Below are 24,048 nucleotides of genomic sequence, written 5' to 3' on the forward strand. Positions count from 1 at the left end.
TTATCAAATTCCTTAAATGACAGTTTCAGGAATGGGAAAAAATGCCAAAGAACAAGCTTCTAGCAACCAGAAGCAATAAAAAATGAAACTTAAATAATGTGGAGACAAAAGTGACGCCCATATTTTTTCGCGCCAAATAAGACGCCCACATTATTTGGCGCCTAAATGCTTTTTGGCGCCAAAAATGACGCCACATCCGGAACGCCGACATTTTTGGCGCAAAATAACGTCAAAAAATGACGCAACTTCCGGCGACACGTATGACGCCGGAAACGGAAATAGAATTTTTGCGCCAAAAAAGTCTGCGCCAAGAATGACGCAATAAAATGAAGCATTTTCAGCCCCCGCGAGCCTAACAGCCCACAGGGAAAAAGTCAAATTTTAAGGTAAGAAAAATGTTAAAATGCATTATCCCAAATATGAAACTGACTGTCTGAAAATAAGGAAAGTTGAACATTCTGAGTCAAGGCAAATAAATGTTTGAATACATATATTTAGAACTTTATAAACAAAGTGCCCAACCATAGCTAGGAGTGTCACAGAAAATAAGACTTACTTACCCCAGGACACTCATCTACATATAGTAGATAGCCAAACCAGTACTGAAACGAGAATCAGCAGAGGTAATGGTATATATAAGAGTATATCGTCGATCTGAAAAGGGAGGTAAGAGATGAATCTCTACGACCGATAACAGAGAACCTATGAAATAGACCCCTTAGAAGGAGATCACTGCATTCAAATAGGCAATACTCTCCTCACATCCCTCTGACATTCACTGCACGCTGAGAGGAAAACCGGGCTCCAACTTGCTGCGGAGCGCATATCAACGTAGAATCTAGCACAAACTTACTTCACCACCTCCATCGGAGGCAAAGTTTGTAAAACTGAATTGTGGGTGTGGTGAGGGGTGTATTTATAGGCATTTTGAGGTTTGGGAAACTTTGCCCCTCCTGGTAGGAATGTATATCCCATACGTCACTAGCTCATGGACTCTTGCTAATTACATGAAAGAAACAAAAAGTGAGCCAATGACATAGGTGCAGCCACAAAACAGCAGCTACCTCACAAGTACTGTAATACTGATCCTGCGCCTACCTGGGTACGTTTTTAAAAAATAATTCCAAAAGAAAGAAGCAAATTGGAGAGTAGAATTAAATTAGAAATTGGATTAAAATTGTATGCTCTATCGGAATAATAAAAGAAAAAAATTGGGGTTTTTTGTTCCTTTAAAACACAATAGGATGAAAGAACCTGTTTAACACAAAGGGAAAACAGTTATTTCAAAATTTCTTCAAAGTTCTCTTTTGCCCTTTACAAAGTCACCAACAGCTGCCTCCCTTGGAAATTGTATCTGCAGCTCAGCTGATAATTCATCCATTAACTTAGAATATACTCTATCTCGCTGTGCGTTGTTTCAGAAGTCTCCCTCACAGCACAGTTCCACCGCTATAAATTTGATGTATGAAATGAACTGAATGAAAAGGAACTTCTATATTTAAATTGCAATCCCATTTGTAGCATTCTGGTTGTAATATAAAACTTACCTCAATCACTCTGCAATCAAAATCTTCATATGTTTCTAATGAGAAAAAGAAAACAAAAATGATGCGTATGTGAGAAGCATAATTATAAAACAGACACATTTACCAGAATTAAGATAAGAGAAGCTTATGCACAAGTCTAGACAAGGCCAAACACAGCTAGCATCTAGCTCACTCATTGTCCAGCCTATTGGTACTACATATCCAGTCACCATAAAAAAATATAATAAATAAATCTTCTTGCAAGTCATACAGCTAGCATAAACCCATGTGGTTTGTGACGTTGTAACTATCCGTATGGCTAGCAAGAAGATTAAATAAGCAGTGAAAATGCTATTCCAAGAGGGCTGGCAGTGGCAGAGGTAAGGAATCCTAACATCAAAACAGATTTAACCATTTTAGGGCTGAATAAAGTTTAACTGAAAGGCACACTGATTTACATATAACGTTAAGGAACACTAATTTACCATCACTTTAAAGGGACATGAATCCCAATTTTTTTCTTTCATAATTGATAGGGCATGCGATTTTAAATGTACTTTCATTATCAAATTAGCTTTGCTCTCTCGGTATCCTTTGTTGAAGGAGCAGCAAAGCACTTCTGGGAGCTAGCTGAACCAATCACAAAATACATATGTGCAGCCACCAATCAGCAGCTAGCTTCCAGTTGTACACTGCTGCTCCTGAGCCTATCTAGGTATGCTGCCAGCAAAGGATACCAAGAAAAGAAAGCATATTATGTTATAGAAGTAAATTGGAAAGATGTTTAAAATGGTATGCTCTAGAGTCATGCGATATAGAAAGTGCACCCTCTTTGAAGTCTATGGTTTTACATATCAGGGCACAATAAAAATCATCTGCTCCTTAGCAGCTCTTAAAATTAGGTAAATACAACCTTAGATGAACAACACATGACATATTGTCATGATTTATTTAACAAAAATAAAGCCAAAATGGAGAAGCCATAGTGAAAAACTAATACACCTTATGATTCAATAGCTTGTAGAACCACCTTTAGCGTAATAATTTGAAGTAATCGTTTTCTGTATAACTTTATCAGTCTCTCACATTGCTGTGGAGGAATTTTCTTCTTTAATTGAAGTTTGCGGGCATTCGTTTATGCACAGCTCTCTTAAGGTCCCACCACAGCATTTCAATCGGGTTGAGGTCTGGACTTTGACTGGACCATTGCAACACCTTGATTCTTTTATTTTTCAGCCATTCTATTGTAGATTTGCTGGTGTGCTTGGAATTACCGTCCTGTTGCATGACCCAATTTCCACCAAAGTTAAGCTGTCAGACAGAAGGCCTCACATTTGGTATACAGAGGAGTTCATGCTCAACTCAATGACTGCAAGTTGCCCAGGTCCTGTGGATGCAAAACAAGTCAAGTATAAGGTGCTTGTGCTAATATGCTGGGTTTGGTTTTCGCCAAACGTGGCGCTGTGCATTATAGCCAAACATCTCCACTTTGGTCTTGTCTGTCCAAAGGACATTGTTCCAGAAGTCTTGTGGTTTGTTCAGATGCAACTTTGCAGACCTAAGATGTGTTGCCATGTTCTTTTTAGAGAGAAGAGGCTTTTTCCTGGCAACCCTTCCATACAAATCCACAAAAAAGTCTAAAAGGATGCCTTTATATACTGATCATATGTTCAACAAATGTGTAGCATGTAACTAATAATGGCTGGCCTACAATTAAATGGTAAAGCTGTGAATAACAAGCGCTGTCCATATAAACTAGCGCATAAACAGCATCACACACAACGCATAGAAATGATAACGCTCACCCTCTCGACTCATCTGGTGCATCCCATGATATCTTGGTGGTGGAGTCTTACCAACAAACACGATTGCTCCAGGAACTTTCCATTACGCTTCACGGTCGACTCACCATGGTGTACGTCAGACCGGTTTCGGGTTGCGATGACGATAGGGTCTCATGGGGGAACAAATTACCAATAACAGGCCAGCCGACAACACAGAGGAAAAGAACAGACAGATCACTGGCAATCCAAAGTAGAGAAACAAACAAATGATCTGTCCATAAAAAACAACAACTTTATTAATCCATTAAAATCTTGTATAATCAATATGGAGGAATTTCAAAAAGAAGGTGCTGTGTACCAGAAAACACCTTCTTTTTGAAATTCCTCCATATGAATTATACAAACTTTTAATGGATTAATAAAGTTGTTGTTTTTTTATGGACAGATCGTTTGTTTGTTTGTTTCTCAACCCTTCCATACAAACCATACTGCTCCTGGGTGGCAACAAGCCATAGAACAAGCTACAGAGCTGTTTGTTCCTGGTAGAGCGCTTCTCTCTTTGTATGCATTTGTATTATGACCCTGGGGAGGTCTCTCTAAGTGTGATGGGGAAACCAGACGAAGACTCCTTGCCCAGTGTGCTTAGAGGAATATGATTGCACCTCATTGAGGAAGTCCACAGAAAGCCGAAAAAAATCTGGGGTTGTCATGTTCCTTGTTCAGAGGAGAATTGCCTGGTAATTCGGGGCTGGGCTGACCTTACTTAGTGGGACATCAGCACAATTGGGCTAAAAAAAGAGGCTGCTCCTGGGGGGTAACTCGCCATAGAACAAGCGCTTCTCTCTTTGTGTACAAACCATACTTGTTCAGTCTTTTTCTAATTGTACTGTCATGAACTTTAACATTTAACCTGCTGAGGCCTGTAGAGTCTGAGTTGTAACTATTGGGTTTTTGCGATTTCTCTGCGCATTGCACGGTCTGACCTTGGGGTGAATTTGTGGGACGTTCACTCCTGGGAAGATTGGCAACTGTCTTTATTATTATTATCATCATCATCATCAGGTATTTGTAGAGCGCCAAAAGATTCCGCATCGCTATAAACATAGGCGGTATACAAGGTAACATTTATAGGGGGTCAAATGGGTTGAGGTCCCTGCCGAGAGTTGCACTGTTGTAATCGGCTCTTATGCGGGTGATCTACAAACAGCTGGGCTCATAGGCTTACATGATAAGGGGTTCAAGGGGATAGCAGTGGAGTTAGGAAAGGTTAGTGTAGGTTGTATGCATCCCTGAATAGTACAGTCTTTAGGGAGCGCTTGAAGCTTTCAAAACTAGGGGAGAGTCTTGTGGAGCGAGGCAGAGAGTTCCACAAGATGGGAGCCAGTCTGGAGAAGTCTTGTAAACGGGAATGTGAGGAGGTAACGAGAGGAGGAGAGGAGGAGATTGTGGGTAGAGCGAAGGGGTCAGGAGGGAGTGTATCTGGAGACAAGGTCTGAGATGTAGGCGGGGGCAGTGCAGTTGAGGGATTTGTATGTCAGAGTGAGAATTCTGTGTTTAAGCCTGGAGGCAAGAGGAAGCCAGTGAAGGGATTGGCAGAGAGGTGCAGCAGATGAAGAGCGAAGTGTAAGGAAGATGAGCCTGGCAGAGGCATTCATTATGGTTTGTAAAGGAGCTAGGCGGCAGCTGGGGAGACCAGAGAGGACAGAGTTGCAGTAATCGAGGCGGGAAATTATGAGAGTGGATTATAGTCTTAGTTGTGTCTTGTGTAAGAAAATGTCTAATTTTAGAGATGTTTTTAAGGTGGAAGCGGCAGGCTTTAGCCAAGGACTGAATGCGAGGAGTGAAAGAAAGATCTGAGTCAAGTGTGACCCCAAAACATTGAGCATTTGGGGTATGGGTAATGATGGAGTTATCAACAGTTATAGAGAAGTTGGGGGTGGAGATTTTTGAAAAAGGGGGGAAAATAAGGAGCTCAGTTTTGGAGAAAATTTAGCTTAAGGTAGTGAGAGGACATCCAAGATGAGATATGAGAAAGATAGTTAGTGACACGGGTTTATTATTATTATCGGTTATTTGTAGAGTGCCAACAGATTCCGCAGTGCTATAAACAAAGTGGGAGTACAACAAAACAATTATAGGGATCAAATGGGTAGAGGGAACCTAGTGATGACGTGTAGATTGAGAAGAGAAGGGGACCGAGGACAGAGCCTTGCGGTACTCCGACAGAAAGTGGTGACGGGGCAGAGGAGACCCCAGTGAAGGCTACACTAAAGGTATGGTTTGGCAGGTAGGAAGAGAGCCATGAAAGGGCTGTGTCACAGATGCCGAAGAATTGGAGGGTTTGGAGCAAAAGAGGGTGGTCAACAGTGTCAAAGGCTGCGGACAGATCAAGGAGGATAAGCAGAGAGAAGTGGCCTTTTGATTTTGCTGTAAGTAGTAGGAGTTCAAGATGAATTTGTAATGAAGAAAATCAGCTGAACTCCAAGATTTTCTCCAGTGCCGTTTAGCAGTACGGGAACATCTGCGTAGGTACAGTGTCAGAGGAGTATGCCAGGGTTGAGGATGAGTTAGTGATTTCCGAGCAATGGTAAGAGGGGCGAGATTGTCAAGGACGGATATAAGAGTGGAATTATAGTGGCAGATAGATTGTTAAGGGCAGGAAAATGAGGAGAAGGATGAGAGGAGAGGTTTGAGGGAATTAGCAAGCTATTGCTGATCTAAAGACATAATGCTTCTGTGAAGTTTGGTGTAAGGAGTAGAAGAAGGGAGAGTTGTAGGAAGGGATATGTTGCAAGTAAGGAGATGGTGGTCAGAAAGAGGAAAGGGGGAGTTTGTGAAGTTTGAGAGAGTGCATCAATAGCTTAAGATCAGGTCAAGAGAGTGACCGTCTTTGTGAGTGGAAGAGTGTGCAGAAGTTGTTTTGCAGATAAGGCAGTGGGATTGTCAAGAGGAATGTTGAAGTCGCCAAGAATGAAGGCAGGGGTGTCTGAGGAAAGGAAATAAGGTAGCCAGGCAGCCAAGTGATCTAGAAATTGAGTTAAGGAGCCAGGGGGTCGGTATATGACTGCAACACGTACAGAGAGGGGGGAGAATAAGCGAATCATGTGGGTTTTGAATGAGAGAAATGTGAGGGAAGAGATGGGATGTATTTGTTGAAAGGTGCAACGAGAGGAAAGTAAAATACCTACACCATCTCCTTGTTTATTGCCAGACCTAGGAGTGTGGCTGAAGTGGAGACCCCCATGTGACAAAGCAGCAGTGGATGCTGTGTCTAGGGGAGAGAGCCAGGTTTCTGTTAGGGCCAGAATATTGAGGGAGCGGGAGATGAAGAGGTCATGTATAGAAGTGAGCTTGCTGCAAACAGAGCGAGAGCTCCAGAGCGCGCAAGTAAAAGGGGTAGTGGCTTTTGATGCAAGATGAATGTGAGTAAGGTTTGCAGAGTTTTGTTTTCTGAGTCTATGGGACGGTACACATGGATGTGCATGGCTTGGCAGTGGTTGGGGACCAGGATTAGGGGAGATATCACCAGCAGTAAGTAAAAGCAAGAGGGAGAGTGACATGAGATGAGATACGGATTTGCAGTAGTGAGACTGCTTTTGAGACGAGCTGCAGGGGGGAGAGAGAGTGTTGAGGAATAGGTAAAGTTCATGAGTACAAAAATAAGGTGAGTTTAAGAGAGATGGGCTAATGAACAGTCCAGGTGGAGAGGGATAAGGAGTAATTGACTAATGCAGTTTGTTATAGAGACAAGAGGTAGCAAAAAGAAATATGAATATATTGAGCATTTTTACAAAATTGGGAACCAGTTAAACACATATGACACAGAATTACAGTAGCAATTGCATAAGAAAACAAAAAGGTATATAAAACATAATATTACAGAAGTACTTGCCTTGTGTCTTGCCCCTTGCCCAATCCTTGTTCAATTCTTGTACAATTCTAATGTTAATGCCTCACTTATAAAATGTTCACTTTGAAAATGTGAACATATGTTGTTATAGCAATGCACAGCCCAGTGCAATGCACAGCCCAAACTAGTGTGAAAGAAGAAGATAGGTCTGGTGCAGAGAGGTAGATTTGGGTGTCATCGGCATACAAATGGTATTGAAACCCATGGGACTTTATTAAGGAACCTAAAGATGATGTGTAGATTAAGAAGAGAATGGAACCAAGGACAGAACTTTGTGGTACCCCAACAGATAGTGGTAACAGGGCAGAGGATGCCTCAGAGAAGGATACACTAAAGGTACGGTTATATAGGAAGAGAACCACGAGAGAGCTGTGTAGCAAATGCCGAAGGATTGGAGGGTTTGGAGCAAAAGAGGGTAATCAACATTATCAAAGGCTGCAGGTTTGGAGCAAAAGAGGGTAATCAACATTATCAAAGGCTGCAGACAGATCAAGGAGGATAAGCAGAGAGAAGTGGCCTTTGGATTTTGCTGTAAGTAGGTTGTTCGTACAATAACAATTGCTGTCTCTGTGGAGTGGTGGGGGCGAAATCCAGATTGCAGTGGATCAAGGAGGGAGTTTAGTGTAAGGAAATGGGATAGACGTACATATAATAGCTTTTCGAGAAGCTTCAAGATAGGGCGGTAGTTAGATGTGGAGGTTGGATCGAGTTTTTTTGAGGATAGGTGTGACCAGTGCGTGTGGGTCAGATTGTCAAGGACAGATGTAAGGGTGGAGTTGCAGATAGATTCATAAGGGCAGGAAAAGGAGGGAATGGAAGATAGGAGAGGTTTGAGACAGATAGCGAGCTGTTTCTGAGATAATGACTTGATGCTTCTGTGAAGTTTGGTTTCAGAGGTAGAAGGAGGGAGAGTTGTAGGGAGGAATGTGATGTTACAAGTGAGAAGATGATGATCCGAAAGAGGAAAAGGGGAGTTTGTGAAGTTTGAGTGCATCGATAGCTGAAAATCAGATCAAGGGAGTGACCATCTTTGTAAGTGGGAGAGTCAGTCCGAAAGAGGAAGTGAGTTGCAGAAGTTGTTTTGCAGAGGAGGCAGTGGGGATGTCAACAGGGAGGTTGAAGTTGCTAAGAATGAGGGCAGGGGTGTCTGAGGAAATGAAATAAGGTAACCAGGCAGCAAAGTGATCTAGAAATAAAGTTGATGAGACAGGGGGGCGGTATATAGGGCTGCTGAAAATCGATTCAGTGATGCATCGCGATGCAGCCGTTAACGATGCTGCATCGATGCAGTGCAGACCTGAATTGATTCAGGGGTCAGTGACGTCATCAAGCAACGTCACGTGACCCCGCCTCTCTCACAGAGCAGTATATTCAGAGAAGCCGACATAAGGATCAATCTGTCCTTATGCTTTGCAGCGGCTTGCAGTTTTCATGGTTACAGCCACGCCACATCAGAACTTGCTAAGCACACTGTGCAGATATCTGACACGGAGAGCACTCCAACAGACCTCCCCTCTCACACACACAAATGTTCCGATTAGGAATTTTTATGACACCTATATCCTAAAGAGCCGACAGCAGCCTCATGTAAACAGTGAATCTTTTCTTGTATTATCGATTCACTGTTTACTGTTGGGGTCTCTGCTGCATGTTTGCTCTCTGTCATATCCCTAGCTAACGAGCATTTGAGGGTTGCTATTAGATATAGTAAGTCGAGTTTTACAAAAGTCGCACAATTTATACTTTATTTTATACATTTTGAGAGGCAATTGTGTGACTTTTGTAAAACTCGACTTACTATATCTAATAGCAACCCATAAATGCTTGTTAGCTAGGGATATGAGAGCAAACATGCAGCAGAGCAGAGACCGCAACAGTAATCGATAATACAAGAAAAGATTCACTGTTTACATCAGGCTGCTGTCGGCAGTAGGTGTCATAAAAATTCCTGACCGGAACATTTGTGTGTGAGAGGGGAGGTCTGTTGAGAGTGCTCTCCGTGTCAGATATCTGCACAGTGTGCACACAGAAAGTCCTGATGTGGTGCAGCTGGTGTAAAACCCAGAGCCAGACTCCCTTGAACATGCAGCTGTAGTTAGGGAGACAAAGCTATTCTGGAACTCCAGACTCAGTGCATACTGGGGAGAGAGAGGAAGCACCGAGGTCAGCAGAGTCTTGGCTATACAGAAGAGGGGTGGAATAACCACCTTCCTGTGTGTGTATGTGTGTGTGTGTGTGTGTGTGTGTGTGTGTATATATATATATATATATATATATATATATATATATATATATATATATATATATATATATCCTGTATGCAGTCTGCAGTTTTGTGGTTGCTTAAAGTATTTTCCAGCTCCAGACCATTACCTCTCATTATTTTTCATTGTGCATTTACACTTTCCTTTTTAAAATAAATATACAGGGGGGGCGGAGCCAACAGCCAAAGCAGCAAGACGTGCCGACTTAGAGCTCCCAGCACTTGATCATCAAATTATCAATTAATGGCACATCAAGAATAGGTTTATGCTCATTTCTGACTCTTAAAGCATACTGGATCATTGCTTCCAGGTTTTGGGACGAAGGGACAAAGTAATTAACATACTAATAACACAAAGGCCCTCTGTCTCGCTGAGACCACGACACAGAGTAAAGCGCCATATTTCTGGAGACCTACGCACCACTCTGGTTAATAAGGATACTGCCTCTACGCTTACTACCCTTTCAGCTCACTGATGGAACAGCTTATTCTTACCGCGCTACATGAACTCATGTACTCCCTGGACTCCCATCAGCAAGCGCTCGTTGCGGAGCTGAGAACAGCTATGGCCACACCACAGACTTTAACTCAGATAGGGGAGGCGGCGGAGGAAGCCGGTCGACACGCAACATACGATCAACATGCAACAGACCCGGCGCAGCAGACAGAGGACCCTTACCGAGGAGCAGGGGAGTCGCACATGATAGACACAAAGAGCCCCGGCTCTGAGAATATAGATCTGACAGATACGGAGGAGCAGACCCACATCGTGCAGCCCTCCCTCGCTTGCACGGGACCGGAGAACCTAAGTGCAATACGCCTAGACATGTCACGACGGCAGCAGCACAATCTGTCTGGGAGTCCTTTGATAGCTAACGGAGTCCTGTCAAATAAGATGTCAGAGCCAAGATCTAAACAGAGCGCAAGGTACTTTGAATTTAAAAGGGCTTTCAACGTGTACTGCTCGCACTCAGCCGGGACTGTACACTTGTACAAAACTCTTGTCACTGAAGGCTCCCTAGCCAGAACAGGCATTGGATGATACATTGTAAGATTGAGGACAGATCGGAGGTCTCCTCCAGACGAACTAGACATCAGCCCGAATGACAATCATTAATGTTCCCTAACTGCACCTATTACCACTGTCCTGATGTCTGAAGGTTCTTTAAATTCCCTAAGAACTGGTTACATTCATCCATATACCAATGTTAACTCCCCAGCCTGGAAAAGCTCCGTGATGAGGAGATCATACGGACAACCAACCCACTATACAGGACTATCCTTCTCCACCTTTTTATGTTCTCTGGCCCTTCTATACATCAGGATTACAATCCTGGGACTTGCCCTGTTTTTGCTCAATTGGGTTTATCCTCTAGTTACAATATAGAGAGGTGTTGCATGGCGTTTTAGCGTAGTTATATGTAATTTGAGCATGCAGGTCTTGCCATTCACCATTGCAATTTATCTCATGTTTTGTGCAAATGTGTTTTCAGCATTCCTATATATCTCTCATGGGATTTACAATACATACGTTAAGTTTGTCATTCAGAGTATGGATTGTTACAGCAGCCTAGCTCATAAAGTACACAACTTATAGCATGTTCAAATTTCTACTGTTTAGCAACACCTGCTGTTTTAAAGTTCTCAGAGTTGTACAGTCCTAGTTATTTTATATATATATATATACATATCTATGTGTCAAGGTCTGAGGGTTCCTTTGGGACTCTATGGTTATGATCGAAACTACATAACTGTGTATACAAGATCATTGTGAGCAGTCTTATATTGCATCGCATCTTAGATCCCATGATAGCTTGCCATTGTTCAATATAAGGCTTCAAAATAGCTTCTTACGTGCACTTGATATATGCAAGTACTCTTTCTCTTGCCTACATACAATTGTAATGTGATCTCTAAAAGGTAACTCAGAACTATACCACCTATTTTGGACATTATTACGCTATAATTACCCCATATGAAGCATACAGAGTACCTATTGTAATCCCAGACCAATAGTAGTCGGTACCCTTTCATGTACTATTCGGATTTAATTCTTTTGTGCCTGAAGCCACGTAGATCTTAGCATAAAAGTCTCTCATAATCTATATTATCTCTCAGAATTATCCCTGGTTTGTTTTACATATGTTAGTAACAAACTTCCATGTCCATGCTGAAGCTTTTTATATGCATGTTCAAATGTTGCCACATCACTTTTATAGTACTAGTAAAGCTCACAGCTCGTAAGGTGCCCATATCCCTATTGGTAAGCAGGGTATATTGTTTGATGATTATAGGGTCCATTTATAGATGCTGTTGGGCCGTGTCTACTGGGAAAGCACGGTCCAGCATATAAGTTTTTATTCCTTGCTTGTAAAGGCATGTGGGCTTTGAATACAAGGCGCTAGACATATGTTGTGCTACAAGTTATAAGATAAAATAACTAAATCGGTTCAAAGTATCTTGGTACTACCTGACAGTATATACGGTGTCATATTATCTGTAGTGATGTCAGTGAGTTTGCATGTAATTTAGACTCTCTCTAGTATACTCCAGTTCTTTATAATGTGTTTAATAATTATTGTTGTCTATATGGGTGCATGTGATCTCTCTTTTACCTAAGTGTTGTGTTATATTTATGTGTGTTATTGACTATAATTTTCTGTGACTATATACCTGTAATCCCTAGTCTATCTATGCTATGCATGATAGACGGTTCTATTTATCCTATGTAATCCTACGCTTCAAGAGGGGCACCCTGACACATCCCTATTTTACTTATCACATTACCTCTTACCTGCCTAATGAAGGACCAAGAAGAGTGCCTATATTTATAGAGCTAACTTGTGTCATGCTAATCTCAGTACATTAGTTTTACCCTCTCTGCAAGGTTTCATATTTTAGAGATGTTTTCCAGGAGTATACTCAAAAGCCCTGAGACCCTACTCCATTCCATTTCACATCGCCCTGTAGTTTATATTCTTGAGACAAATTATCTGGCTCCGCCCCCCCTTCCCTTCCCCTCTCCCCTATCCCCCCATTATGAGCGGCTCTTGCCCGCTGCATCCCTCATCCCCCTATATACGCAGGCCTATGGGAGGCCTGATAAATGCCAGCTCCCTTCCTCTCACTATTTTCAGCGTATAGAATACCCCTTATTTGAGAGTAGGGACCACTAGTTACCTCTATTATAAAACTGAGACTTCATTTCTATATGCCCCAGTCACACATGTCTTGATCTCACTGTGCGCATGCTGTATTTAAGGTCATAAAGTCGGTGCTATAATTTACGTCAAATGTTATCTCTCTCTTCTCAACCTTGATATCTTTCATATCTTTGACTCCTATTATTATATAAATATTGAAACTCTATCGTCTAGATAATATTTTAACAAATTCTATATTAGCACCTCAATGTCTTAATACTTATGTACCTTTCATATGTGATTTGTAACAGTTATTTTTCTTTTTGTACTTGTCTTGTGCTGGGACACACTCCCTCTTCTGTTACTTTTATCCATTGTCTCAATAAAAAATTATTTAAAAAAATAAATAAATAAATATACAGATAAATTTCTATCTGTGCATATTGTATTATGTTTATGAGCGATGTCCCATCTTTCACAGTTGTTTGAAAGATTATATATATATATATATATATATATATATATATATATATATATATATATTGTGTATATATATATATATATATATATATATATATATATATATATATATATATATATATATATATATAAAAAATATGGAATAGAACCAGTTCATGAAAATCATGGACAGTAATCGTGATGCATTGCGGAATCAAATCGAATCGAATTGTTGACAGGATAATCGTAATCGAATCGTGAGAACAGTGAAGATGCCCACCACTAGTGGTATATGACTGCAACATGTATAGAGAGGGGAGAGAAATGAAGAAAACATAATTTATGCTTACCTGATAAATTCCTTTCTCCTGTAGTGTGATCAGTCCACGGGTCATCATTACTTCTGGGATATTAACTCCTCCCCAACAGGAAGTGCAAGAGGATCACCCAGCAGAGTTGCTATATAGCTCCTCCCCTCTACGTCACACCCAGTCATTCGACCAAGAACCAACGAGAAAGGAGAAGCTAAAGGGTGCAGTGGTGACTGGAGTATAATTTAAAAATTTAGACCTGCCATAAAAAACAGGGCGGGCCGTGGACTGATCACATTAGAGGAGAAAGGAATTTATCAGGTAAGCATAAATTATGTTTTCTCCTGTTAAGTGTGATCAGTCCACGGGTCATCATTACTTCTGGGATACCAATACCAAAGCAAAAGTACACGGATGACGGGAGGGATAGGCAGGATCTTTATACAGAAGGAACCACTGCCTGAAGAACCTTTCTCCCAAAAATAGCCTCCGAAGAAGCAAAAGGGTCAAATTTGTAAAATTTGGAAAAAGTATGAAGCGAAGACCAAGTTGCAGCCTTGCAAATCTGTTCAACAGAGGCCTCATTTTTAAAGGCCCAAGTGGAAGCCACAGCTCTAGTGGAATGGGCTGTAATTATTTCAGGAGGCTGCTGTCCAGCAGTCTCATAGGCTAAACGTATTATGCTACGAAGCCAAAAGGAGAGAGAGGTAGCCGAAGCCTTTTGACCTCTCCTCTGACCAGAGTAAACGACAAACAGAGAAGATGTTTGTCGAAAATCTTTAGTTGCCTGTAAGTAAAATTTTAGGGCACGAACTACATCTAGATTGTGCAGAAGTCGTTCCTTCTTTGAGGAAGGATTAGGACACAAGGATGGAACAACAATCTCCTGATTGATATTCCTGTTAGTGACTACCTTAGGTAAGAACCCAGGTTTAGTACGCAGAACTACCTTATCCGAGTGAAAAATCAGATAAGGAGAATTACAATGTAAGGCTGATAACTCAGAGACTCTTCGAGCCGAGGAAATAGCCATTAAAAATAGAACTTTCCAAGATAACAATTTTATATCAACGGAATGAAGGGGTTCAAACGGAACGCCCTGTAAAACGTTAAGAACAAGGTTTAAACTCCATGGCGGAGCAACATTTTTAAACACAGGCTTAATCCTGGCCAAAGCCTGACAAAAAGCCTGAACGTCTGGAACTTCTGACAGACGTTTGTGTAACAAAATGGACAGAGCTGAGATCTGTCCCTTTAAAGAACTAGCGGATAAGCCCTTTTCTAAACCCTCTTGTAGAAAAGACAATATCCTAGGAATCCTAACCTTACTCCAAGAGTAACCTTTGGATTCGCACCAATATAGGTATTTACGCCATATTTTATGATAAATCTTTCTAGTAACAGGCTTCCTAGCCTGTATCAGGGTATCAATTACTGACTCAGAGAATCCACGTTTTGATAAAATCAAGCGTTCAATCTCCAGGCAGTCAGCTTCAGAGAAATTAGATTTTGATGTTTGAAAGGACCCTGAATCAGAAGGTCCTGTCTCAGAGGCAGAGACCAAGGTGGACAGGATGACATGTCCACTAGATCTGCATACCAGGTCCTGCGAGGCCACGCAGGCGCTATTAGAATTACTGATGCTCTTTCCTGTTTGATTCTGGCGATCAATCGAGGAAGCATCGGAAAGGGTGGAAACACATAAGCTCTCCCGAAGGTCCAAGGTGCTGCCAAAGCATCTACTAGGGCCGCTCCCAGATCCCTGGATCTGGACCCGTAACGAGGAAGCTTGGCGTTCTGTCGAGACGCCATGAGATCTATCTCTGATTTGCCCCAACGTCGAAGTATTTGGGCAAAGACCTCCGGATGAAGTTCCCACTCCCCCGGATGAAAAGTCTGACGACTTAGGAAATCCGCCTCCCAGTTCTCCACTCCCGGAATGTGGATTGCTGAGAGATGGCAAGAGTGAGACTCTGCCCAACGAATTATCTTTGATACTTCCATCATCGCTAGGGAGCTTCTTGTTCCTCCTTGATGGTTGATGTAAGCTACAGTCGTGATGTTGTCCGACTGAAATCTGATGAACCCCCGAGTTGTTAACTGGGGCCAAGCCAGAAGGGCATTGAGAACTGCTCTCAATTCCAGAATGTTTATTGGCAGGAGACTCTCCTCCTGAGTCCATGATCCCTGAGCCTTCAGGGAATTCCAGACAGCGCCCCAACCTAACAGGCTGGCGTCTGTTGTTACAATTGTCCAATTTGGCCTGCTGAATGGCATCCCCTTGGACAGATGTGGCCGAGAAAGCCACCACAGAAGAGAATTTCTGGTCTCTTGATCCAGATTCAGAATGGGGGACAAATCTGAGTAATCCCCATTCCACTGACTTAGCATGCATAATTGCAGCGGTCTGAGGTGTAGGCGTGCAAAGGGGACTATGCCCATTGCCGCTACCATTAAGCCACTGACGGGTGTTGAATGGAATGAAGGACACGGCAGGCGTTTTGAAGTTTTGTTAACCTGTCTTCTGTCAGGTAAATCTTCATTTCTACAGAATCTATAAGAGTCCCCAAGAAGGGAACTGTTGTGAGTGGAACGAGAGAACTCTTCTTTTCGTTTACCTTCTACCCATGCGATCTTAGAAATGCCAGTACAAACTCTGTATGAGACTTGGCAGTTTGAAAGCTTGAAGCTTGAATCAGAATGTCGTCTAGGTATGGAGCTACCGAGATTCCTCGCGGTCTTAGCACCGCCAGAAGAGCCCCCAGAACCTTTGTGAAGATTCTTGGAGCCGTAGCCAACCCGAATGGAAGAGCTACAAACTGGTAATGCCTGTCTAGGAAGGCAAACCTTAGATACCGGAAATGATCTCTGTGAATCGGTATGTGAAGGTAAGCATCCTTTAAATCCACTGTGGTCATGTACTGACCCTTTTGGATCATGGGTAGGATTGTCCGAATAGTTTCCATTTTGAACGATGGAACTCTTAGGAATTTGTTTAGGATCTTTAAATCCAAGATTGGTCTGAAGGTTCCTTCTTTCTTGGGAACCACAAACAGATTTGAGTAAAACCCCTGTCCGTGTTCCGACCGCGGAACCGGATGGATCACTCCCATTAGTAAAAGATCTTGTACACAGCGTAGAAACGCCTCTTTCTTTATTTGGTTTGTTGACAACCTTGACAGATGGAATCTCCCTTTTGGGGGAGAGGATTTGAAGTCCAGAAGATATCCCTGAGATATGATCTCTAACGCCCAGGGATCCTGGACATCTCTTGCCCAAGCCTGGGCGAAGAGAGAAAGTCTGTCCCCCACCAGATCCGTTCCCGGATCGGGGGCCCTCAATTCATGCTGTCTTAGGGGCAGCAGCAGGTTTTCTGGCCTGCTTGCCCTTGATCCAGGACTGGTTAGGTCTCCAGCCTTGTCTGTAGCGAGCAACAGCTCCTTCCTGTTTTGGTGCAGAGGAAGTTGATGCTGCTCCTGTCTTGAAATTACGAAAGGAACGAAAATTAGACTGTCTAGCCTTCGGCTTGGCTCTGTCTTGAGGCAGGGCGTGGCCTTTACCTCCTGTAATGTCAGCGATAATTTCCTTCAAACCGGGCCCGAATAAGGTCTGCCCTTTGAAAGGTATGTTAAGTAACTTAGATTTAGAAGTAACATCAGCTGACCAGGATTTTAGCCACAGTGCTCTGCGTGCCTGAATGGCGAATCCGGAATTCTTAGCCGTAAGTTTAGTTAAATGTACAACGGCATCTGAAACAAATGAATTAGCTAGCTTAAGTGTTTTAAGCTTGTTTGAAATTTCCTCTATAGTTATTGAGTCAAGAGTCTCTTCCAGGGACTCGGACCAAAAGGCTGATGCGGCCGTGACAGACGCAATACATGCAAGAGGTTGCAATATAAAACCTTGTTGAACAAACATTTTCTTAAGGTAACCTTCTAATTTTTTATCCATTGGATCAGAAAAAGCACAGCTATCTTCCACCGGGATAGTGGTACGCTTAGCCAGCGTCGAAACCGCTCCCTCCACCTTAGGGATCGTCTGCCATAAGTCCCGTGTGGTGGCGTCTATTGGAAACATTTTTCTAAATACAGGAGGGGGGGGAAAGGGCACACCGGGCCTATCCCACTCCTTAGTAATTATCTCTGTAAGCCTCTTAGGTATAGGAAATACGTCAGTACTCGCCGGTACCGCATAGTATCTATCCAGCCTACATAATTTCTCTGGAATTGCAACGGTGTTACAATCATTCAGAGCCGCTAATACCTCCCCTAACAGTACGCGGAGGTTTTCAAGCTTAAACTTAAAATTAGAAATGTCTGAATCCACTCTAATGGGATCAGAACCGTCACCTGCAGATTGAAGCTCTCCGTCCTCATGTTCTGCATACTGTGACGCAGTATCTGACATGGCCCTATTATTATCAGCGCACTCTGTTCTCACCCCAGAGTGATCACGCTTCCCTCTAAGTTCTGGTAATTTAGACAAAACTTCAGTCATAACATTAGCCATGTCCTGCAATGTGATTTGTAATGGCCGCCCTGAAGTACTCGGCGTTACCATATCACGCACCTCCCGAGCGGGAGATGCAGGTACTGACACGTGAGGGGAGTTAGTCGGCATAACTTTCCTCTCGTTGTCTGGTGAATGCTGTTCAATTTGTACAGATTGACTTTTATTTAAAGTAGCATCAATACAATTAGTACATAAATTTCTATTGGGCTCCACTTTGGCTTTAGCACATATAGCACAGAGATATTCCTCTGAGTCAAACATGTTTAACACACTAGCAAATAACCAGCAAACTTGGAAATACTTTTCAATTCACTTTTATATATAGTATGAAAAAAACGCACTGTGCCTTTAAGAAGCACAGAAAGATATGACAGTTGAGTACAATAAAACAGATAATTTTATGAAAACAAACTTTTTTCTCAGTAAAAATACAATTTTAGCAAAGGATTGCTCCCATTAGTAATGGATAACTAGCCCTTTAATAGCAGAAAAAAAGTACAGAATGTAACGTTTTTTATCACAGTCAAGCACAATCTCACAGGTCTGCTGTGAGTGATTACCTCCCTCAAAATAACTTTTGAAGACCCCTGAGCTCTGTAGAGACGAACCGGATCATGCAGGGAAGAAGAACAGACTTGTGACTGAATTTTTGATGCATAGTAAAAGCGCCAAATTCAGCCCCTCCCCCTCACACACAACAGTGAGGGAGACCAGTAAACTGTCATAAATCAAACAAAATGCCCGCCAAGTGGATAAAACTAATGCCCAAATAAGTTTTCACCCAGTACCTCAGAAATATAAACGATTTCACATGCCAGCAAAAAACGTTTAACATCAATAAATGTATTTGTCATAAAAAGCCTGCTGCAAGCCGTTTTTACTGCAAAATAGGCTAAAGCTTTATGTAAACAGTATTATTTCAGTGAAATGCCATTCCCCAGAATACTGAAGTGAAAATATACATACATGACAGCCTGATACCAGTTGCTACTACTGCATTTAAGGCTGAACTTACTTTATATAGGTATTTGCAGTATTTTCTAGTCAATTCCATTCTCAGAAAATAATAAGCTGCTACATACCTCTTTGCAGGTGAACCTGCCCGCTGTCCCCTGATCTGAAGTTTACCTCACTCCTCAGATGGCCGAGACAGCAACATGATCTTAACTACTCCGGTTAAAATCATACAGAGAACTCAGGTAGATTCTTCTTCAAATTCTCCCTGAGAAGGAACAACACACTCCGGTGCTGTTTTAAAATAACAAACTTTTGATTGAAGTTATAAAAACTAAGTAAAATCACCACAGTCCTCTCACACATCCTATCTATTAGTTGGGTGCAAGAGAATGACTGGGTGTGACGTAGAGGGGAGGAGCTATATAGCAACTCTGCTGGGTGATCCTCTTGCACTTCCTGTTGGGGAGGAGTTAATATCCCAGAAGTAATGATGACCCGTGGACTGATCACACTTAACAGGAGAAAATGAGAGGGAACAGAAGGGCTGTATTTGTTAAAAGATGCAACGAGAGGAAAGTAAAATACCAACACCACCTCCTTGTCTATTATCAGACCTTGGAGTGTGGCTGAAGTAAAGACCCCCAAGTGACAGTGCATCGGCAGAAGTTGTGTCTGAAGGAGAGAGACAGGTTTCTGTGGATTGTTTTCCTTCCACATGTGAATAATTTTTTTTACTGTAGAATGATGGACTTTATAACCCTTCCCAGATTTATGGGCAGCAACAATTACTTCTCTAAGATCATTGCTGATATCTTTCCTCCTTGGCATTGTGCTGAATGCTCCAGACCAGCAAACTGCTAAAACTTTAGGTTTTATAGAGGTGGCCACACTTAGCCTCTTAATTCATACGGAAACAGTAAGGGTGTACTTCTGGCTCTATTTTTGTTTAAACAATTCATGACACAGTGTAATATATGTCATGTGTTGTTGTTCATCTGAGGTTGTACTTACCTAATTTTAAGACCTGCTAAGGACCAGATGATTTTTTATTATGTACTGATATTTAAAAATATAGAATTCAAAGAGGGTGTACTTTCTTTTTCACATCACTTTATATGAATCAAGAAAGACAAATTATGGGTTTCATGCCCCTTTAAATAATAAAATCTCCCCAACATGCAGTGTTATAACCTCTATGACACTGTATTATGGTATGATTTGATATTGCCTGCACATTGTAGAAATTTGCATTCAATACAAGTATCCTTTATTTGTTTACCATTATTCAGCAAAGAATTGCATTGTATATGGGAGGTGTGTGAGACTTCTTCCATTTTAGGTGGTTGTGGGCAATCATAAGGACTTGGACCTACTAATTTATATGAGCATGCTGGAGTGTAAGCAGATGAGAAAGCCATACCTATTTTTTTTTTTTAAAGCAAAGCATTACCTTATATATACAAGATAAGCTGCTTTTTCCACAGCAATTATAAAGGACTGTACTATATACCAGCTCTCTACAAACACTTCCTGGACATTAAAGGGTTATTATACATTTTATTCTACTTATTTAATTAATTGGTCCTTACAGTACTGTTTAGTACTTGTGATTGGCTTTAATGTAGTTTGATCTTGTCAGAGTATATCACATTGAATGCTGAAATTGTTAATTACATGCTATGAGAAGAACCACTTATGTGCCTATAACTGAAAAAAGTATGGGGGCTTATCAGTTGCCTTGACAGCTAGATCTCATCATTTTAACCCAAACTTAAAAGATAAAATACAATACCCCGGAAACACAGTTAACAGTTTTATTGTTTTGACCTTTAAAAGGACGCAGCAAAAGCCTTATAATGAAAAAAAGATCCAAGAGAAAAGAGGATGACTGATTGTTCTTGGTATTATGTTGGACAGGTGTAAAGAGACTACATTAGAAAATGACATGGTTGTCTAGCTAAAGGTCTTTTTCATTATACGGCATTAATTTAAAAAAAAAAAAAGTCCTAATTTTCAGACCCATTTACTTATTAACAAAAGGCCTTCATTTTCATTGTCCAATGTAACAAATGTTTTACAATGCATATACATATGTAGGTATGTTAAAGGGCCACTGTAAGTAAATATTTTCTATGCCTGTTACTAACTACCCCAAATACGCTTTTTATCAATAGCATTTCATTAACATATCTCTACCGTATATCAGAAATCTTGTCTGCAAATTTAATTGTTTTCCAAACCCACTCTGTGGATATCCTTTGCTCTGTACCAATCCGTTTACAATACCTAGGTTTCAAAATGGCGCTTTAAACACAAAGTTATTGGTTTAAGTATTTTGAACATGCAGTACTGAAAATAGTGGGCAGGATAACGTGACATCATCGGCGAATAAAAGATATAACTTTTAGAACGTTATGAAACTTCGTTTTGGAGAAAATATAGGTCAGTAGGTTTTAATTAATGTTTATTAACTTTAATATGTTAGTTGTTTAGCTTAAAAATTCTAACAGAAAGTAATCCTTTAAATTGAGTTGGTGGTTATATTGTAGAAAATAAATGAATGACACAAGGCTGTATAACTTTGATTAGTTCCCCCAGAAGGTAAACAGAAAAATACAAGTTAACATTTTTTACACATTCTATTTGTTTTTAGATTTACTTTGATTTAACATATTTGTTTTTTCCAAAAGAACACTGTTTACTATCCTTTAATGGCTGTCAAGAATGGTGTTAAATTTTACACAATAAGGGGCAGATTACGAGTGGCGCACTAAGTTACGCACAAGCACCATCGGGGTTATAGCGGCTGTTTGCGTGCGTCGGATGTAGCAACCGTATTACAAGTTGAAAGTAAATGCTATCGCTTGAACACAATTGAAGTTAACGCGCGTCGGGATAGCGCAACCTCAGAACTCTAGTTAACGGTTTCGTGAAACAAAAACATAATTTATATCTTACCTGATAAATTAATTTATTTTATGGTGGCGAGAGTCCACGAGTTGTTACATATGGGATATACATTCCTACCAGATGAGGCAAAGTTTCCCAAACCTCAAAAGCCTATAAAACCCCTCCCACCTTAGTTTGACGTATATAGAAGATGGTGAGCCAAAATGAGGAACAGGGGAAAAAAAAAAAAAAAAAAAGATAACCCCAAAACGGGCTGGTAGACTCTTGCCACCATTAAATTTCTCAGGTAAGATATAAATTATGTTTTCTTTCATATAGGTGGTGAGAGTCCACAAGCTGTTAAATATGGGATCTAACACCAAAGATGTGGAAGTCCAAAATTAACAATAAAGGGAGGGATTAAAATAATAAAAGCTTCCCATTGAATGGGAGGGAAAGAAGTCTAGACTTCAACGTCATGTCCGCAGACCAAGATTTCAGCAAGAGTGCCCTACGGGCTAGCACAGAAAACCTGAAGCCTTGGCGTTCAGGCGAATAATCTGCATATTTGCATCACAAATAAAAGAATTATCTACCCTTAAGGCCCTAATCCTTTCCTTGATCGCATTGATGGGATCCTCCACCTCGATCAACTCAATTAAGGAGTCGCACCAGTAGCTAGCCGCTCCCACAACTGAGCAACCGCTGCTGCCCGTTGGAATAAATATCCTGTATGCTGAAACATTTTTCTTAAAGGGACACAGTACCCAATTTTTTTCTTTTGTGATTCAGATTGAGCATGAAATTTTAAGCAACTTTCTAATTTACTCAAATTTTCTTCATTCTCTTGGTATCTTTATTTGAAATGCACAAATGTAAGTTTAGATGCCTGACCATTTTTGGTGAACAACCTGGGTTGTCCTTGCTGATTGGTGGATAAATTCATCCACCAATAAAAAAGTGCTGTCCAGAGTACTAAAACCAAAAAAAGCTTAGATGCCTTATTTTTCAAATAAATGAAGAAAAATTGATAATAGGAGCAAATTAGAAAGTTGCTTACAATTGCATGCTCTTTCTGAATTACAAAAGAAAAAATTTGGGTTCCGTATCCCTTTAATAGAGTTTCCAGTTTCTTGTCCATGGGCTCTTTAAACGACAAACTATCCTCAAGTGGCATAGTAGTGCGCTTAGCAAGCGTGGAGATAGCACCGTCTACTTTTGGGACGGAACCCCACAACTCCAACTGAGAGTCCGGACCCGGGAACAATTTCTTAAAGGAAGAAGGGGAAAAAGAAGAACCAAGTCTCTCCCATTCATTCTTAATAATGTTCGCCATCTTTACGGGAACTGGGAAAGTCTGTGGTACAACCCTGTCCTCATAGACCTTATCTAATTTAGGAATACAAGGTTCCTCAGGAAACTTAGGTTCTGGAACCTCTAAAGTAGCCAAAACTTCCTTTAGCAGAAAGCGTGTTTAATCCTAAATCTAAAGTCTGGTTCCTCCGCAGCTGGAGGCTTAGAGGCAGCAGATTCCGACCCAGAAAGAGCATCCTCTTAAGTATCAGAGGCATCTTCATCATCGGATAATCTTGTATCAGATAAATCCAATAAGCTAGTAGATGACCCCTGGGAAGGATACCAATATTTAACCTTTCGCTTGCACTTAGCAGTGCGAGTAAAGCACTAAAGGCCGCAGACACTGTCGTCTGTAACTGTTCAAGTCTGGCGGTAAAAGGGCCCCTCCAGATGGAGGAATAGGAGTGCTACGGGAAGCTGTATGTGTATTAGGAGATAAATGTAGAGTGCGCACCTCACGGGACGGAGACTCCTTAGAGGTAGAAGGCTCAGTAGTACTAAACATATTAGCTTTCTTTGATAAGATTACTTTATCAAGGCATGTGGAACATAATTGAACAGGCAGATATACCGTGGCCTTCTCACAATATAAACAGGCATTAGCTTTAGGTAAAGAGGGAGTACCCTCTAACGTATCAGAGTCCTCCATAGCTTGCGCTTATAAAAAGGACTAAAGACAAGGATAAATGGCACCTTTATACTCGGCCCCCCCCCCCAATGGCTGGGGCACGCACCACCTCATATGACCTAGGTCCAAGAGAGAAACCACTTTGTCTCCAGATACTGCACGGTCAGAAAGAAGAGATCACTGTGACCACACCCGGTCACAAGGTGCACCATGCAGGACCGTCCCTGCACCTATAAGCGCGCCAAGCCTAACTGGCTGCACAGTGCTCCAGTAAAATCTGTATGTTCATAAACCTGCCTGAGCCACATCT

At 41.4% G+C, this 24,048-nt stretch overlaps 1 protein-coding gene across 1 annotated transcript in view; it reads right to left on the minus strand.

The window, feature by feature from the left end:
- Positions 1-1,434: 1,434 nt before the first annotated feature.
- LOC128643905 (28S ribosomal protein S5, mitochondrial) overlaps positions 1,435-24,048 on the minus strand; it is a gene marked incomplete at both ends in the record, with an annotated part of 44,628 nt that continues 22,014 nt past the window's right edge. Inside the window, one exon of the mRNA XM_053696677.1 lies at positions 1,435-1,582. Within this exon, the coding sequence (XP_053552652.1) occupies positions 1,435-1,582 (148 nt within the window). The remainder of the gene's footprint in view (positions 1,583-24,048) is intronic.

This window comes from Bombina bombina, unplaced genomic scaffold, assembly GCF_027579735.1.
Source record: "Bombina bombina isolate aBomBom1 unplaced genomic scaffold, aBomBom1.pri scaffold_1471, whole genome shotgun sequence".
Taxonomy (NCBI): domain Eukaryota; kingdom Metazoa; phylum Chordata; class Amphibia; order Anura; family Bombinatoridae; genus Bombina; species Bombina bombina.